Source organism: Chelonia mydas, chromosome 11 (assembly GCF_015237465.2).
Source record: "Chelonia mydas isolate rCheMyd1 chromosome 11, rCheMyd1.pri.v2, whole genome shotgun sequence".
NCBI classification, from domain to species: domain Eukaryota; kingdom Metazoa; phylum Chordata; order Testudines; family Cheloniidae; genus Chelonia; species Chelonia mydas.
The window spans coordinates 58,050,931-58,070,819 of record NC_051251.2 but is presented as its reverse complement, the minus strand read 5'-3'; the positions used below and the strand labels follow the sequence as shown (position 1 = coordinate 58,070,819).

The 19,889-nt window shown below is 39.7% G+C and overlaps 1 protein-coding gene across 2 annotated transcripts in view; it reads right to left on the bottom strand.

Moving 5' to 3' along the window:
* Positions 1-19,889, bottom strand: part of LOC102932848 (aldehyde oxidase 1) — a 76,439-nt gene that overhangs the window by 35,575 nt on the left and 20,975 nt on the right. For both annotated transcript variants that reach the window (XM_037912825.2, XM_043525388.1), the window contains 11 exons: positions 19,036-19,145; positions 18,008-18,192; positions 13,236-13,398; positions 12,319-12,411; positions 7,604-7,773; positions 6,193-6,319; positions 5,145-5,267; positions 3,852-3,948; positions 2,746-2,870; positions 1,128-1,261; positions 281-368 (listed from right to left, as the gene is read on the bottom strand). In XM_037912825.2, coding sequence (XP_037768753.1) covers positions 281-368; positions 1,128-1,261; positions 2,746-2,870; positions 3,852-3,948; positions 5,145-5,267; positions 6,193-6,319; positions 7,604-7,773; positions 12,319-12,411; positions 13,236-13,398; positions 18,008-18,192; positions 19,036-19,145 — 1,415 coding nt within the window. The remainder of the gene's footprint in view (positions 1-280; positions 369-1,127; positions 1,262-2,745; positions 2,871-3,851; positions 3,949-5,144; positions 5,268-6,192; positions 6,320-7,603; positions 7,774-12,318; positions 12,412-13,235; positions 13,399-18,007; positions 18,193-19,035; positions 19,146-19,889) is intronic.

Sequence of the window (19,889 nt, the reverse complement as noted above, 5' to 3'; positions counted from 1 at the left end):
AAGTGGGATGGCTAGAGCTGTCAGCCAGCAGAGGCCCTGGAGCTGTGAGCTGCTGCGGGTGATGAGGGCTCTTGAGCTCTGAGCCACTGCAGGTGGTGGGGACCCTGGAGCTCTGAGCTGCTGACGCTTTTGTGAATTTTTGTTTATTGCCTGTGACCTGTCCGTGACTCTTATTAAAAATAACAAGGACAAAATCTTAATCTTAACTGGTGGTATTGGCAAAATCCCATTCACATAAAGTGGACTGATGGGTGGGGCACAGCATTTTTCTTCCACTTACTTTATATTTTCCAACGAGAGGGTGTCGGCCCCCTGTGATTAACATATCATCCCCCCGGTCCAGGATAAAACGAACTGCATGACCAGTTCTAAATTAAAAATGAAAAAAAGGGAAGGAGGGTTACGCTTCAGACAAAGTTATGGATGCTACTAAAAGGATGGCTATTTCCCAGGGGCCCAAATCTAGCAGAGTACAAAGGATGTGTTTAAATTTAAGCATTGACTTAAGTGCTTTGGTGAACAGGGATGGCCTGAAGCACCTGATTAATTTTAATGGGATTACTTGTGCATAAAGTATGCACTACTTATGTGCTTTGCTGGGTCCAGACCCATGACAGAGAATCTTCTTTTCCCTTTTTGAAAAACAGTGTTAACTAAGTGCAACTTTCTTGTGTAGACACTTATTTTGGTTTTAAGAATGCCTTATATCAATTTAGCTTGAGTCAGTAAGGAATCAACCTAGGCTAAATCAATATAACACTCTTAAAACCAAAATGAGTGTGTCTGCACCAGAAAGTTGCACTGAGTTAACTATATCAAATTTGAAACTGATGTGGCAAGGTCAGTACAACCCCTATGTGTGGACAAGGTCCACTTTGACAGGTGGGTAGTGCCCCATAAGCTTGTCAAGAGTTTTGAGAGCATTTCTGGCTGACACCAGTCTCAGCTCTGTTTAGATTGCATCACCTCAGCCCAGATTATAACCCTTCAAGAGTAGAGTTGAATATAACTCTGACAGGTTTTTGTGGCTTGTAGTATAGAGGGAGCATCTCTGGGAAGGGAAGGGACCTGGTGGGTAATATTTATTCCTCCCCTTTTCCCCTCTTACAACAGGGAGCCATACTTACTTGTTTGCTGCCACTGCAGCAACAGATGCCAACAGACCAGCTTTCCCTACTTTCCCACCGAAAGCTCCACCAATTCTTTTTACATGGCACATGATCCTATTGGCTGGAATCCCTAAACATGAGGCCACCATTTCCTGTAAAGTCAATATCCCTTTTTTATACCATTGCATTTTTAAAGGGACCCTGTCAGCCCAAATTTAAGTTTTGCAAAAAAAGTTTATAGAAAAGACCAAGTTATGTCTCCATGATTTTCTTTCTAATTCCCCATGAAACATCTATTTTTCAACAAATAAATACCCCCCAAACAACATTTTCACCCAAATACTGCAACACAGAGAACCTGAAAGTGAAACTGGCTATAGACAATTGTCCAAGCTGAGAGAAATTCAGGAAGTAAGCAAAATCCATAATAAGGACATTAAATTTTTTGAATGTTTGGTTTTAATAATCTAAGGCCTTACTAGTCTCAGATGAAAAAATGTGTTTGTTTCCAATATAGGGCTGATTGACATTTACGAAACACAGCCAAGAAAGAATGCAGATTTTTGTTATCAATGATATAAAAGTAACACACACAGAAAATACGAGCTGAATAATGGGCAAAATACACCTAATACAAAATCTCAATATTTTGTTCAAAATGCATTCTGCTTTACTAGCCATCTGTGTAGCTAAGACGAGATAATTCTGCAATACTAGGTTTTAGCCCAGACCTGAAGAAGCATAGGTACCGATTTCCCCTCTGCCCAGTGGGTGCTCGACCCCCCCCCCCCGGCCCTGCCCCTATCCCACCTCTTCCCATCCCTGCAGGCCCTTGCCCCACCCCCGTTCCACCCCTTCCCCCAAGTCCCTGCCCCTGCCCTAACTATTCTCCGCCTCCTCCCCTGAGCACGCCATGTCCCTGCTCCTCCCCCTCCCTCCTGGAAAGTCCTTAGCACGCCAAACAGCTGTTAGGCAGTTGGGGGCAGGAAGCGCTGGGAGGGAGGGGGAGGAGCAGGTACGCAGAGTGCTGGGGAGGAGGAGGGAGGAGCTTGGCTGCTAGTGGGTGCGGAGCACCCACTAATTTTTCCCAGTGGGTGTTCCAGCCCCGGAGCACCGACGGAGTCAGCACCTATGTGAAGAAGAACTCTGTGGAGCTTGAAAGCTTGTCTCTTTCACCAGCAGAAGTTAGTCCAATAAAAGATATCACCTCACCAACCTTACCTCTCTCATGTTAGGTTTTGTGAGTTTCCCCTTTATATTTCTGGCAGTAGACCGTTGTCACCACCCCAACTAATGCACGTACAAAGCACCTAAGAAGAGGGGAGTGGAGCATGCTTGGCACTTCATAGGGAGAACTCGGTACCTTAAAGGATCGTGCCCTGGAGCACAGACTACTTTCAGAGGCGACTGAAGGGCTTTTACCCACTCCTCACCTTGGTGCCAGAGAGATCAGTGCACAGCTGATGGGTCAGCGGTGCTGAGCTGGCATGCTACTGGTGTACTGGAGGGCAATGGACATTGGATAACCCAACTGTGTAATTCACATGTTCCTACTGCATCATAAACTGTTGAAGATGGATTTTCAAACCACACTCAAAGAGTCTTTAAAGAATTGCCTAAAAAGGCTCTCCATTACCTGGATAAGTGCTGGATGCTGGGTTGACACATACACGTCCATTTCTTTATCCTCTCCTTTTGGTACAACAAGTGCACACTGAGTCTCCATGTAAAAATGTTCCTGTCCCCCGATATGGATCTCCCCTGTTCCAAAGATAAAGACTCAAGTGTTGCTGATGGGCTGGGTGGTAAAAGGGGGAGGAATGAGGAGGCTAAGCTGAGTATGCACATTACACAAAACATAACATTCAACGTACTTGATCAACACAGCTGCTGGTGCCACTGTTGTCAAGGTGCAACCAGGCAAGAGAAACCAGCTGCAGCATCTAGCATAAAAATATGAGCCAAACTCTCTGCTGGTGTAAACTGGCCCTGCTCCACTGATATCAACAGAACTGTGCCAATTTACACTACCAGGTAATCTGCCACATATTGTCAATATCAAGCTAAGCGTCTTGAGCCTGGAATGTGGAAGGCTTGAGAGTGTTGACAGGATCTTGAACCAGCTTGTGTTAATCAGATCAGACATGGAATACAGGAATTTTTTTGCGGAAGGGAAGTGCTATTCGTGGTTGTTCAGGATCAGCACCAAACAGGCCATGTCTGATGCTGGGGAAGAAAGGGAGGAATTGGTGGTTGAAAGGGAACAGACTAACTGGAGGGTAAAATCCAAATTCTGCAGGGCATATGTCAGCTGTTGTTAGTCACCTGATTGGTTTCAATTGAGCTGTGACAGTTTAGACCAGCTGAGGATCTGCGCCCTGCAACTCCAAAGCCCCACCATGTATTCTGGATCAACATTTCTGTATTGTAGATTGTCACTTTTGTATCACAGTAAAACAGAGACAGGAAAGTCCATGATAAATAATGGTAGGATTATATTTTTTCTCATAAATTAATCAGATAGTAGTGCTGTACTAGTGTTGCCTAATAGGCACAGTACATCAGTTGCACTTAAAAGGGACATGGGAAGGAGCAATTTAAGTGCCACTCTTTGATGAAATAAAATTTTGATGAAGATTTGACAATTTCCATTTTGCCCAGATCCATTTGGCTATCAGACTTCAAACTGGCAGAAGCTCTCATAAACCTCCCGCCATCCACCCAACACATTCTGCACTTTACCTTCAAGAATTTGATCAACCGTTTCAAATGCTTCATCAACATTTCCTCGTTCTAGTCTTCTTTGTGGCTCAAAGAATGAATTGTGCTTTATAGCCTCCTGCAGTGGTGGAGAAAACACACACAAGTTTGAGAATTTTAAATATTCTCTTTTTTTCCACAGCATTTTATTACCAATATGATTGCCATGCACCTTACATAAAGATATGGGGAACTGGGTACAGAGAGTTATCAGACTACCAAATTCCATCACAGTATTCCAGAAGTTTAGGATTTTATACATTGGACAAAAAAATGTTGCTGTGACTCAATCTTGCATTACCGATGACCTCTGCTTTCCCACAGAATGCTAGTGCAGAGGTATTTTATTAATTATACTATTTCCCCAAAGGCTGTTTGACAGCTGTCCAGTAGGACTCTCCCTAGGACAAAAAGGGAAGTCTGGTTTGTGGTGAGGAACAGAACATCTTGTAAGTGACCAAGATGGAACAGAAAGAGACTGGACTATATGGTTAAGATAGGAATAGTCAGCATGGGTTTTGCTTCACAATGCTTTTCTTCTCCTGATATGCAAGCCAGGCTCTATCACATCAGGGGAGCATACACTTCAGTCAAACTTCCCAACAGTAATGGCTACTCTAAACAAAGACAAGTTCTCAACTGCCACATAACAAAGCAAGTCTCTAATACACAAGTTGCTGGTCTGAACTAGGCTCTAAAGTATAAGTCAAAATCCGCCCTGTACTTCAACCCACTGAGATATGTGAGAGGTTGCTAATATTTTATTTATTTAAGCAGAGAAATGGGGCAGAACAGGCCACATTTAATTTTAACTTGCCCCTATTTATAGGCAGAGTTCCCTGATCAGGAATTCTGAATTGTTGTCATTCACTGGGTATTTCCAAGAACCGCTTTCCTGGAGCAGTTGGTATGGTCTGAAGAGAGAGCAAGAACACATCATAATCCCAGAAAGGAACAGGCAGGGGAATACTTAGATGTGAAAGATCCCTGTTTGTTACTATATGAGGAAGTGAAGATCTTCCTTAAGAACTAACTAACCAACCAAGTGCAAGTGGAAAATTGGCCAAACTCTGCTCTTTTTACATTGACATCATTGGGGATGTACTAGTATAAGTGACAGCAAAAATTTTGCCCTTAATCCTTAAAAAGATAATACAGTTAGTCACACTTCACTTGTTATGAAAAAAAAGTAAATAGCAAGTGAAGAGTAAACAGCTGCTTTCCCTGACCAAGATAAGTTAGTGAAAAAGCAAGAAGGATGAGGCTAATTATTACCTCAACAGTCAGGATCACCGGCTCCAGATCTTCATACTCTATCTTCACTTTTGCAGCTGCTTGTTTGGCATGAACATCTGAATCCGCAACCACACCACAGACAATCTGACCCACGCAAATTACCTGCAAAGTACCGTGGAAATACTTCCAGTATTCAAATGATCCCCACGTGTGCTTACTGAAATCCTGGACTCAAATGAATAGTGTTCACATTTCCCTTTCTAATTTTTGTTTTGGTTTAACCTTTTTTATTTGCTATATTTTGCTTTTTATTTGCTATATATGCTTTTTTATTTGCACCTTCCCCTAAACCAATACACTAGTAGAAGTATCAATGTCATTTGGAATCAAGCACAGCATTTTCAAAAGTCTCTAAATGACTTAGGTTCCTCAGTCCTATGGACTTCCCATGAAACATAGGCTCCCAAGTGCCTGAGTCACTTCTAAAAATGAGACTTGGGAGCCTACGTGACTGAGAAGATATCTCCACTGTGATTGGAGGTGTGAGTGTAGCATGTGTAGACATATCTCAACTGACTTCAACCTACCTAGCTCATGCACCAATAGCAGTGAAGCCACAGTAGCACAGACTTAAGTGTGGGCTGGCTGCCCAAGTAAATACCCAGTGTGGGCTTGTGCAGCCCAGCCCACACTGAAGCCCATGTTGCCACGGCTGCACTGATACTGGTGCTCACACTAGTTAGATTAAAGCTAGCTTGGGCATGTCTACATGTGCTGCGCTCAGCCCCTCACTCCCAAACTGCTGTGTAGACATACCGTCAGGTTCTTTAGAAAAGATTACCCTATATCCTGACTAGTCTGATTCATCTGGTTTAAAGAGGTATGTCACAGAGGTTGGTTATTTTGATACTTAGAAAGGAAATGGAAAAAGAACTAAGAAGTTGACTCATAGAGCAGCCAAAATAATTCCCAACATACACATGCTACAAAAATTCAAGAGTCAATACTGTTCCTGTTTATTTTAATTATAAATCAAGGATCAAAGAGACATCACCAAAGAAAAATCATAGCTACTGACACTTTATACCTTATCTTTTGCGAATATAACCTCTGGATCACTGTAATAGTAGAACTCGTTTGTGGCTGGGACATCCTGAGCTGTTATAATATCAAACACTCCTGGTGCTTTGAGGGCCTCTGATGTATCAATAAATCTAGGGGGAAAGTATAAAGTAGTTAGCTCCACACAGTGTTGCATGTGAAGTAAGACGATACAATACATACATAGGCAGCCTGTGCCACAAGACTGCTCTCACACAGCTCTTTGTGGAAGCTGCTGGTCACTGTCTTTATCCTCCTTAGAGATAACAAGATCGGGTACAGAGGAAGGGAAGGCTGTAGGTGAGCTGTTTCCCTTCCAGAAAAGGCTTGCTTTGTAATAAGAAAGTCACTGTTCCTTTCCCACATTAGAGACAGCGGAATTGTGGTGGAGAGGATGGCAGTGGCTCATTTGCTCCATAGAGAAATATCATCTATGAAACACCCAGCCCCTTGCTGTGCACTCCAGCTCTTTTGGTAGAGACAGAAAGAACTCTATTTGGTCCCATCCTCTACAAGGTACACCTTTGTCCCAAAGCAAGAGAGAATCTTGTATTATAACGACTGAATGTTAAAAACAAATACGTGTGTTGTAGTCTGTGAGAAGAGCTCAGACGCTCTCTCACTTGTTTGACTCTACATATGTATTCTGCCTGGATAGTATAAAATACAAATCAAACCAAGGGATTTCAGGCCAAGATTTGTATTGGTATTACCTAAATACCAAAAGTTTTGTTAACCCTGCAAATTTAGGTACCATCTCCTGTCTAATGCCAATGCTAAAGAGATAATTAGCACACAGTGCTCTGATGAAATTATAAATTAGTAAAATAGTGTTAGGTCAGAGATTTATTGGTGTAGTTCTGAAACACAAAAGAAGGTTGGGTGTGTCAATCTCTTCTGCATTAGATGAAGAAGAGATCTGTGGCACAGAGTGGTAGAATCAATAATGCAACCAGGTTACTTGATGACAAGTACAAATATTTAGTAGATTAGTTTAATTAATGGGGTGATTTTAGTTAAACTCGGTATTAGTTTTAAACATGTTTTACAACAATTTAGCTTGCACCTGTTAACACACAAGCTAAACTGCTGTAAACCAGGTTTCAACTGACATGAGTGTCCAAACTGCATTGGTTTAACTAACTCAGGGCAATCTTAGTTATACTAGTGCATCTTTTGTGAGCAGCTCAAACCTTACAAAAATGCTGAGCTGGTATTCAGATTAGTATTCCACCATCAGAATGCTCTGAGTGTCTATCCTCTGTTACAAAGCAGAGTGGCTGAGATTTTCAAAGCAATCTAGGGAAAGTTGTGCATCTAAATGCCCTACACTGCTCTGAAAATCTCAACCAATGCGTTCATGGTTATACTTTTCTTTCAGGCATTTATGCACTTACACAATCTTTGCATGGGCTCTGGAACTGGTTACCACAGCCAAGAAGAGCTCTTCATCCACAGCACGAATGTCATCGCAGTAAAGAGCTTCACCAGTGGCGTGTTTTATACCAGCCTGGTGCATGATGGGACGTCCTACTGGATCCCTGGGAAGCTGCTCTGGGTTTACTTCCTGCTCAGCAAAAAAACCAATCCCCAGCCGAAGAAAGACAAGTCAGCGTGTCCTTATATTAGAGTCTGAAAATCTCTGTATAACAACACCAACTTCTTGCGTAATATTATATACAGATTAGGCTGGAGCATTTACTAAACTGCTGGTCCCCAGGGATCGCTTTAATCCCTCCTATGCAATCTTCTCCAGGAGTCTACCCATTTTGTTTCTAGTTTCTCCTGATTATTTTCTATATTTGCTATGTCCTTTATGTCACAAAGTAACCAAAACAGAATGCAATGTTCAAGAGGACAATGTGCTGTCTTATTGATGATACAGTGGTGCTGTAATAATTTTCTGAATTATTCTCAAGTGGCTTCTGTTGTTCATTTCACCTTTTTGGCAGTACAGTGCATTGAGATATTCATCATGAGTCCTGGATTTTCCCCCTGAAAGCTTACAATTAATTCAGCACTGCTCAGTGTGGACAAGCAGTTTAAATGGTCCTTCCAATGTGCATTTCCTCATAGCTGCCTGTGAGGAATTTAATATGTGACCCCATTGCCTATTAATTTTATTTTTCTAGGTCTTGCTTGAGAAATAATTTTTTGCCCTCAGCAAATATTGTCATGTACTCATTGACCCCCCCCGCCCCTCCTCTCCAGTCCATTAATAAACATCCTGAACTACTGATCCCACTGACTCCTCACTACTAACCTTTCCCTATGCTGAGAAGTGGCTATTTATTCATATTTTCGAATCCTCTTTCCCCCTACAGTCTCCAATGCATAGGTAGTTTGATTAACCTCTCCTCCCTCCAGTAGCTCCCTCCCTGTTTTCTTTTTTAGTCAACTGTCTGCTACTGGCAATATGCTGAGAAATGAGTTTTAATTAGATGTCTCCTACCATGAACTTCCTGATTGTTGGACTCCCCAAACCAGCTCAACTGTCCTCTAACAGAACATTACAATAGTCTTATCTGAATAAGCACAGATCTTTCAGCACTTGCATTTATTTCCCTGCTGTTAAAAGATTATATTGCTCATATTACAAAGTAAGACCAAGGCATAGACTACAGATTTGCCGAAGATAAGTACTGACAGCTGTGCACTGGCTTGCTTAGAAATCACTCATGCAACACAATGCTGAATAATCTGAATAATAAAATATACCAACTTGTATTGCTTAGTCACTGCCTGCTGACGGGCTGCTGGTGGTCTCTAACATCTTAAAAAGGAATCCAAGACATGAATATCTGGCGTATGGAAAGCAGTTCGGTCTAGTGCCTGGCAGCACAGGACTGGGACTCGGGGGAATTGAATTCTGTCATTGCCCTGCTAGGTTGACCATGGGTAAGCCACTGCACTTGTTCCCCTAATCACCCTTTGCTTATGTAGATTGTAATCTCTTCAGGGCAGGGACTGTCTAGTACAGCCTTGTCTACACACACAAATTGTAATGAGTTCACAATCAGTTTTGAAGCAAGTTAAACTGGTGCATCCCACTTGTGTGCAGAATCTGTAAATCGGTTTAAGTGTCCCTTATAACAAATTATCTGAAGTTGTTTACCTTAATTACATCGATATATGATGCTCTAAAACTGACTTCAGAGTATCCACAAAAGGAGTCTACGTTGACTTAACTAAATCAGTCTACATTAAGGTAAATCAGTTCAACTTGTGTATGTAGACAGGGCTTGTATGTTTGTACAACACCTAGCATAATGGGGTCCTGAGCTTGATAGCGGCCTCTAGGAGATGCTTTAATACAAATTAATTATAACGGGTTTGCCATTTCAAACACCGCTCCAGGTTCACTGAGGAATCAAAGACTGCAAACAGAAAATGCAGTGAGACTAACATAAGCACAAATAAATCAGATGCTACCACTGCATTGAAAGGAAATGTAATCTCATTTTTATTAGCACATAAACCTATGCAGAGCAGGAGCTCAAATGATGGTTCTCTGAACCATCAGCCACCCTTCTCCACATACTTTAACATGCCACTAAAAAAGAGATTCTATTTCCTTTCAGTGCCGTGGTAACTTTTTGCTTATTAGTGTGTGCTATATTTTCTGCCTGTTTGACATCTTTGGTTCCTTTTGTGAATTCTAATTCTAATGAATGGGGGATGTGATATGGCAGCTGTACCCTTTTGCTGTCACTTTTTAAAGGTTGCTGTTCTACTCTCACAAGAGCTTAGTGGGACCCAAAAAAGGATTTGTCATTTATATAGGTAAGATTATCCAGAGTTATAGCAAGGATCTAAAAATGCCAACAAACAAGCAGTTTCAGAGGGGATTTAAACTCTCATGCTTGAGGGTATATGTCAATCTCTAACTACTGGGGATAGTGTTTCCCCTGTGGGGGGCTCTCCATCCTCTGAAGCTTCTGGCACAGGTCACTGTCAAGATACTGGACTAGATGGGCCACACTGATCCATCCAGTGTGCAATTCTATGTTCCTACATGCAATGCAGTCAGAAGTACAGCTTATGAGCAGCTAATCAGCCCATTTATCACAATATATTAATATCCTGTTGCAAGTTTCTAATAGCTCATCATTCACTACAAATGAACTTTTTGAACCTACTGAAAAACCTTCTAAATCTGTAAATGGCTACATGTGACACCGAGTGGAGCTCTGTGCTTCCAGGAAAATCAACTGAAAAGGAAAGCTATTCCTCTTGTGAAATGGGGATGACAAGTTTTGTCTACAATGTTCAATTTTATAAGCAGTGTGAAAGCCAGTGGTGTATGAAGCCAAACAATTACTTAAGTTTCTCCCTGTTCAAACATGTTGTGATAATGGAAATACTAATGAAACACTGACTCTGACCTAGATTTGGTTCTATAAGTAAAAGGAATGCTTTCATCCCTTGTGATATGTTGTTGTTACAATGAGGTATTTTTTCTGCAGTTGTGTAAGCCTCCAGATGTTGTTGTTCCTGACTTTTCTCATGTTTTAGCAAGGAGAAAAGAGCCACAGTCATTCTTTGTTTTTGCTAGAAAACTGACTTTAAAGTAGTATATAACTTACTATGCCTGATTCCCCTCTCAGTTTACACTAGTAAGAACCATGTGTTTACTACAAGAAGTCAGAGTTATACCAGCAGAGAATGTGGCTCTCTTCTGCGTAATTTCACATGAAAATAATTTTGTTTAAGAGCTATTGACAATAGCATATTATGACAGAATAATAGATTCTTCAAGCACTTTGCATCCTCCTTCTATCTCTTTTTCCCCCCCTGCTACCTCAGATTTATACTGGCTTCTTTCTGTCCCTACATCACCACTGGTACAAGAGTCTTCTCCCTTGCAGCTACTGCACCCTGGAACAGCCTTCCTGTATCTCTTTGCCTCATCGATGCCCTAGCTCATTTCAAATTTCAACATCTCTTTCCACCAATTACCCCTGCTGCTTAATTTCTCTTCCCCTCTGTTTTTATTTAACTCTAATTGGAACATTTTAAGATACAATGTTATATTAATACAACAGAAATGTTTTCAGTTTTCCATTGGCTCCCATTCCCACTGTCACATAGGGTGTAGCCCCAGGAATAATGCTGCTGTTTCCAGATCACCATCGCGAGAGCTGGGCATGAATTTTTGGACTAAACTTTTTTAATCAGAAAATGCCAATTAGTCAAAATCAGAATGTCGCAAATTGCCTGTTTCAAAAAATTTTTTGAGGGAAAAATAAGCTTCAGAATTGTCAAAAAGTCCTCTTTTGACATTTTCTAAATGAAAAGTTTGATTTTTCAGTTTGAAATGACTTTTTGTAATTTAAGTTAATTGATAGGAAACAAAAATGTAAAAAAAGTCAAAATTAAAATGAAACATTTTGAAATTATCTAAATAAAACATGTTGATTGCCTTGATACAAATTGTTTTTTGATTTTTGGTTCATGAACATTTTTGAGATTTAGACTTTTTGTCCCAATTTGGGATGGGAAAGAAGATTTTGAAATCTCAAAAATTCTTGCAGAACAGGAAAATTTTGTCTGCACAAAGACATGAAGAATAGCTCTCTGCTCCCCTCTGCTGCTAAATTTTACTTGAACACATGACGATTTGCAAAGCATATTAAACTAGTGTTAAATGTAAACTAGTAAAAAAAAAAGGGAAAGCAGCATTTTTCTTCTAAATAGTAAAGTTTCAAAACTGTATTAAGTCAATGTTCAGTTGTAAACATTTGAAAGAAACAACCATAATGTTTTGTTCAGAGTTACGAACATTTCAGAGTTACAAACAACCTCCATTCCCAAAGTGTTCATAAATCTGAGGGTCTACTGTACTTCATCACAACATTTCTTTATTCCATTCCAATAGCTTATATCCCTGTAAGGACTGAGAATGTGCTAAAGTAGGGATAAGTTAAAATAACTAGCGTTAAGAAAACTGAAGCCATAATGACAAATGAGCTTAAATCAAAAGCACAGAGTTCAGCATTCTCAGTGCTTTGTAAAATCTGTATCTGGCCTTCACTGCTTGGGCTCTTCTTGTATCTTAATTTTTAACAGTGTCTTTTAAACTGAATGGGAGTATTAAAAGAACCTCACTGACCTGGTATATTTGTTCACTTTGGGGCATTTTGGGTTGGAAATCTTGTAGGACACTCCTATATTTCTCTGATATGTCAGGACACCGATGGGGGTCCTGAAAGAGAAGTGTTTTAATAATAATAGTTATGTTTTCACAACACAAACATTTCTATTAAAAGAATTAGCAACCACAGTGATTGAACATAAACCTCTCAAGTCTCCCCGTATTTAGAAGAGCCCAAAAAAGTAGCTGAAAATGAAGTGAAGAGTGTTGAGCATTCATAAAATATTTATTTAAAAAATACAAAAAAAAAAAAGCATTTGGAGCATAACACCACAGCTGTTTCAAGAGACCAATGAAAGGGATTGCAGTAAGAAGAGGTTAACTTTGTTTTGAGCTATGAACAAAACTGACATAGAACCTTTGCTGCTGGTGGTGATAGGTGAGAAAGGAAAAACCCGGCTTGACTCTCAGAGCCCAAGCTAAGTTTGCAAGGCTGGCAATTAGATAAAACATTCTTTTCTTTGGAACCTGAACAGATTTAATACAGGAATCCTTCAGAAAGAAAACTCAAAATTAGAACCACACAATGATATCTGAATAGATTTTTGTACAAGTCTTCTCTCCAAACCAAAAAATCATAGCGTAGTTAGTTTTGACATTTATGCACATTGCAAAGCCATTTATTTATCCCAGCTATTTGTCCTTTTGAGAAGAGGTAGACCACGCAAGATGATCTCACTCTCTTTTTTAAATTTTTTTTATTTTTTTAGTGTGAGAGCTCTTTTAATAGTGGCACTGATATGTTGTTACGTATTTTTAATTTTTTTGTGAACACAGAAATTATGCTCAGTACATGGTACAAACTGGAAAAATAAATACAGAGTACAAGACCTTTCACTAGACTGCATGAAAATAGACCCAGGACAAGAATTTACCATCCTGTTCAATGACTGAAGCACTTCCAGGTAGAATTTGAAGAGGAAACTGACAATCAAAGTCCTTCTATATTCCACCTTCCCACCTGGGGCTGAGCCCGGCAGAGAAACTTCTTTAAGAACCAGTCTGCAAGCTTCATCCAGCATGTGCTCATTCCAATGTCTGGCAAAAATAATAATAATACTGCGATCAGTATATTAGGCACAGTGGAATGAGTTAAATGGTGACCACACTAACTTGCTTATATCGCAGACATGGGCAAGATCCTTCTCACAATGAAGTCAACTGCAGTCTGGATTTCAGTAGGAGCAATATTGGGAGTTTGATCTGTAACACAGTGTGGTTCACATCGAACAGCTGCTACTCACATGAATAGTCTCAATGAAGTCAACATAATTGAGCCCTATATGCTAGTAAAATAAATCAGCTTTTTTTAAACTATGAAAATTGGTTTAATTTAGGGCTGTCGATTAGTCGCAGTTTACTCACGCGATTAACTCAAAATAATTAATCACGATTAAACAAATTAATTGCGATTAGTTGCACTGTTAAACAGAATATCAACTGAAATTTATTAAATATTTTTGGATGTTTTTCTCCGTTTTCAAATATATTGATTTCTATTACAACACAGAATACAAAGTGTACAGTGCTCACTTTATATTATTATTTTTATTACAAATATTTGCACTAAAACTGACAAACAAAAAAACAGTATTTTTCAATTCACCTCATACAAGTACTGTTACTGACTCATACAATACAAGTCTCTTTATTGTGAAAGCATAACTTACAAATGTAGATTTTTTTTTTGTTACATAACTGCACTCAAAAACAAAACAATGTAAAACTTTAGAGCCTACAAGTCTCCTCAGTCCTAATTCTTGTTCAGCCAATTGCTAAGACAAACATGTTTGTTTATATTTATGAGAGATACTGCTGCCTGTTTCTTATTTACAATGTCACCTGAAAGTGAGAACAGGCATTCGCATGGCACTTTTGTAGCCAGCACTGTGAGGCCTTTAAGTGCCAGATATGCTAAACTTTCGTATGTCCCTTCATGCTTTGGCTACCATTCCAGAGGATATGCTTCCATGCTGATGATGCTCATTAAAAAAATAATGTGTTAATGAAATCTGTGACTAAACTCCATGGGGAGAATTTTATGTCTCCTGTTCTGTTTTACCCACATTCTGCCATATATTTCACGTTATAGCAGTCTCAGATGATGATCCAGCACATGTTCGTTTTAAGAACATTTTCACAGCAGGTTTGACTAAATGCAAAGAAGGTACCAATGTGAGATTTCTAAAAATAGGTACAGCACTTGACCCAAGGTTTAAGAATCTGAAGTCCCTTCCAAAATCTGAGAGGGACGAGGTGTGGAGCATGCTTTCAGAAGTCTTACGAAAACAACACTCAGATGCAGAGACTACAGAATCCAAACCACCAAAAAAGAAAATCAACCTTCTGCTGGTGGCCTCTGACTCAGATGATGAAAATGAATATGCGTCGGTCTGCTCTGCTTTGGATCGTTATCAAGCAGAATCTGTCATTGGCATGGATGCACGTCCTATGGAATGGTGGTTGAAGATGAAGGGACATATGAATCTTTAGCGCATCTGGCACATAAATATCTTGCAATGCCGGATACAACAGTGCCATGTGAATGCCTGTTCTCACTTTCAGGTGACATTGTAAACAAGAAATCGGCAGCATTATCTCCTGCAAACTGTAACCAAACTTGTTTGTCTGAGCAATTGGCTGATGTAGGACTGAGTGGACTTGTAGGCTCTAAAGTTTTACATTGTTTTATTTTTGAATGCAGTTATTTTTTGTACGTAATTCTACATTTGTAAGTTCAACTTTCATGATAAAGAGACTGCACTACAGTACTTGTACTAGGTGAACTGAAAAATACTATTTGTTTTGTTTTTTACTGTGCAAATATTGTAATAAAAATAATAATATAAAGTAAGCACTGTACATTTTGTATTCTGTGTTGTAATTGAAATAAATATATTTATTTGGATGTAGAAAACATCCAAAAATATTTAAATAAATGGTATTCTAGTAGTTTAACAGCATGATTAATCGCACAATTAGTCACGATTAATTTTTTTAATCGCTTGATAGCCCTAGTTTAATTCTATTAAAAATTATCACTATACAATAGATAATGGCCTGAACTTTCAAAAGGGACTAGTGATTTTGGATGTCAACTTGAGACATTTTAAAGGGGTCAGATTTTCAGATGATGGATGCTCATCTGAAAGTGGTCTCTCTTCTGAAAATTCTGCTCTTTTGAAGTATATCACACAGTTGATTCTATATGGATACAAATCCCAAGCTGTAAGAATATAAATATATTAGCAGGGTTATACCACTGGCCTCAAGATCAAGAAATGGAAACTGAGTGCACAATGTTGAGAGAGATCAAAGGGGTAGCAAAATCTAACAAAAAGATAATGGGTGGGAGGGCGGCTTCAGCTTATAAACTGATCAAATGGCACAACAGGACAGAGTTTAGAGAAACAATTTATCAGCATTTTCAATTATTGCCAGGGCCCACTCCATCACAAAAAGGATATTGCAAGAATTACAGGGGATTCAGAGAAGAGCAACAGAATAATCAAGGGCCTGGCAAAGCTCTCAGTTAAAGAGAGGTTGAAAAGGTCATGACTTGACTTGTGGTCCTAACTGCTTTAGGCACTTCTGAAAATCCCAGCCACTGTATCTATTAGAGCAAATCTTGACACTCAAGAACAATAATACCAACTGTCAGTGCCTACACCAGAAAAACAGAACACTGTCTGAATACATAGAAAGCCAGTTAAATATAACGGGTTGATCCAAGAGCTTAGACATCTCTCTCACAGACAAACACCTTTGAGGGCAACAATAGATTTTTTGTCATTTATTTTTTATTAGTTTTTGATTAACTGGTTATAAACATGAAGGATATAAACAAAAACTCAGAAGGGCTAATTTTATTTGTTTACATATTTTTATGAGACAGTCATTGCTGTGGCATCTGGTTGTTGTTACAATTAAAAGGAGTGTAACATAGTGTCAGGTAGAGATAATCAATTTAAGGCCCCGATTCAGCAAGCATGTACCTTAGCAGTTTGTTGAATATGGACAGACTTAGGTACATGCTTACCTGAATAGGTATCTATTTGAATAAACTGTAGGTCTGCCATGATGTTCAATGAAAAGCTTGCAAAAAGAAAAGGGTTGTCAGGAACTCACACTACATGAGCTGCACAGAAAGCATGCAATTCTTATTTAACATTTTAAATTGGGTGCTCAAAGTGAAAGGAGTATTTATTTAGACATAACAAGTGCCCACAATTCAGGGAATATTAGGGATTGTTTAGGAACAATTAACTCTGTCCTGTCACTATACAGAAGGAATAGAAAACATGCAGAGCACCCTTGTGATCCAAAGGACTCTTTGTAGATCAGTGTCCACTATGTACCACAACAGATAAGCATACTTATGGCCTGATCTAAAGCCCATTTAACTCAATGGAAAGTCTCCCATTGACTTTAAAGAGCATTACATCAGGGCCTTATTTTCACTTGTGATTAGCACAAGAATTTGAACCCAGGTCTAATGAGTGAGTAAGATAATATCCTATTCCAAAGTGCTACCTAGTTCTGAGATTAATAATAAAACAATCAGTGCTTTAAATTACAATACTCAAATATCCTGCCCTCTTTACATAAATGGTAAACTGACTATTCAACCACACCAAGTAGTTATTTATGTTAGCACAGGAGAAATACTAAAAGTGACATGAACTCCTTCCAAATCCAATTCAAAATTGGGTCATAAGTTGCATGGGAGAAACAGTTCCCAGGGGTTTGTTCACAGGCCCTGAAATTTGAGGAGGTTCAAGTTAGAACAAGCTCAGTTTTCTGATGGTTAAATCATGTTCTCATTTTCTCCCATGCTGCTCCTTACACGTGGGAAAAACTCCCAGTTACAACCTGTACAATCAGTGGCATTTCCTCCTTCAGGTCCCTCCTTACAATGCACCTCTGCCAGGAGCATAAACAGAGAAAGCTGCACCTGATATCTGCTAGCTAGGTGGTGAGTTCTGATTACTGCTACTGATTGGCTAAGAACAGTGCAGAGAGCTAGTCAATGTACAATACCATATCCCTGTCCTCCCCAGCCTCAATGGGGAATGCAAGTTAAAGCAGCCCCTAGACATGCCCTAGTCTGCATTTGGGGCCACACCCAACCCTGGCCGCCATTGAACTGAGGAGGCATAAGTCCCCTCAGGCCCTTTGCTGCTGGTACTGCTAATGCAGGGATGAGTCCTTCTTCAGTGCCCACTTTAGAACCCCACTCCCTCATACAATTAATTAGCAGCCTCTTCGGAAGTTTCAGCACAGCTGCTAGAGACTGAATGGATAAAGAACAGGTAGAGGTCCCTCCAGGTCAGGTTGGGGCACAACAGCAAAGTGATGTAGTGACACTAATAAAGCAACTGTACCCACCCTGTGGAGAGACCTTTCAATGACCACAACATTCATACGTGGACTTTAAAACATTTAGAATAGAAAAGTATAAATACTCCATTCTGGGGTGGGGAGTTGACTTAGCACTTGGGGCTGATCTGTGTTCATCTGGTGGATTATAAATGGCACCAACCATTCTGTAAATAAAGGATCTCCGTATTTATGCCCTGAAACATTAAAAAACTAACAATATTCAAATCTGAAAGATGTCTAAAGCCTCTAAGAATTCATACGGTACCTCCCTATGAGTGCCTCACAGGTTTTTTTTGCACAGATGGTGGTAGAGCCAACGCCGCCATAGAAAATGCCAAAGTCCATAATTATGTCCGTGCCTTCTGCAAAAAGTACCCTCATCCCAGCATTAGCAATTGGTAGTGAGTTTTCCCGGCGCTGGGCCTGTCGGAATGCTGATACAAACTCCCCCTAAGAAAAATCAAAAGGAGGCTAAGAAGTATGCACAGAAATGTAACATGTTCTAATAGAGATCTACATGAACTAAGGTAATAAATACCATAGAGCATGGATTCTACTTCCAAAACATTTAGGACCATTCATTCCCTTCCCTTAACCATCCAGTAGTTCCCTCTTCACTGTTGTCTTGCAAGCAACCCACCTCCCTTTCCATCCCCTGCAGAGCCCCTCTCACAAACAGTTATTGGGAGGTAAGGGGGAATGGGAGAGGGCCACATTTAGAATGGGAGACAAAACTGAAGAGGCTCAACCTCTGCCTAAACCTCCAGACTCAAGCACAAATCAAGCCAGTATTTCAACTCTATCTTCTGCTTTTACAGATCTTTTCCTTTAGTCATCTAAATTCAATTAAGTCACATTTTTATTCAAGACCAGAGATGTGCGACTTCCTGCAGGTATCTCCCAAACAGTCTTCTTACCAATTCCCAGAGATATTGCCCTTCCACGGTGTTACAGAATTACTGGTGACATAGCACCAAGCAAACAACCTTGTGCAGCAACTATGCGTGGAAGCATGGATCATGTATCAATCCTATAGTCCCTATGTAGGCAAAACCCTCAGGAGATAACAGGAGCTTCATCTGCATAAAGACTGGAGGTCTTGCCAGGCTGCAAATGGGCAGCGTCCTGGGATACAGAATATATCAATGCCCTCCAAAACATTTCACTGGTTGGGTGGTTTTTTTTTAAACCACAGATCGTACTTCCTCCTCCTGTTCTTTCTTTAATTCCATATAAACACTGGTTAAACCATCCTTATCACAAAACAAATCCAAACATCACAGCAACTTTTACCTTCCTGGAATGAGGGATGTGAACAGAGACTAAGACTTCTTCAGGCATAAGGGTATTGTTACCAACTCCACTGGCAAAAATGTCACTCAAAGAAATCCACCGTGTTCCCTCTATTGGAGAAAACAGAAATGGCAATCTCTGTACAATGAGAAGTGAACTCTAGGCAGTTTATATGTGTAAATCCAATTTAATCGTCAAGGAAGAATATACAATACTTCTGGGAAAAGAATTACTTAAAGTTCATATAATGTCCCAACAATAGCATGCACCTTAAACGTAAGTGGTCTCTCTATTTTCAATAGTTACCAGAGGAAGAATTTGTATTGTCTTTTCCTTTCTCTTTTTGATCAACTGTTTTGAAAGTTAAAAAAGTCACAATTTTATGAGATTAATGATTAAAGTTAGGATTCTGAAAGGGACCTAAGGCAGGGAGGTAGATTTCCAAAGAGAGTTGGGGACTTAACTCAACTAGGCCCTTTGAAATTCCCAGTCCAAAAACCTTGTGACTACTTCGGCATTGTCTACACAACAGAGGGTTTGCTGGTATAGCTATAAACCAAATCCACCCTGTAAGTAATTAACAATAAACAAGGAAATACAAAGGTAAACAGTCCCACAGTTTGACATTCAGAAGACTTAATGTGCCTAAATGCCAATCTGAACATCTAAAAGCAGGATTAGGACATCTGATAAGTGTCCCTATATTTGCAAATTACACACTGTTCTGAAATATCCACCTAATTTACCAATACACATGACCATCTAACGGATCAGAAAAAAGCAACAGCTAGCAGACTTTCTCCTAAAGCGAATATTCCTATTTTATATGTATTTAATTCACCAGTGTGTTTTTC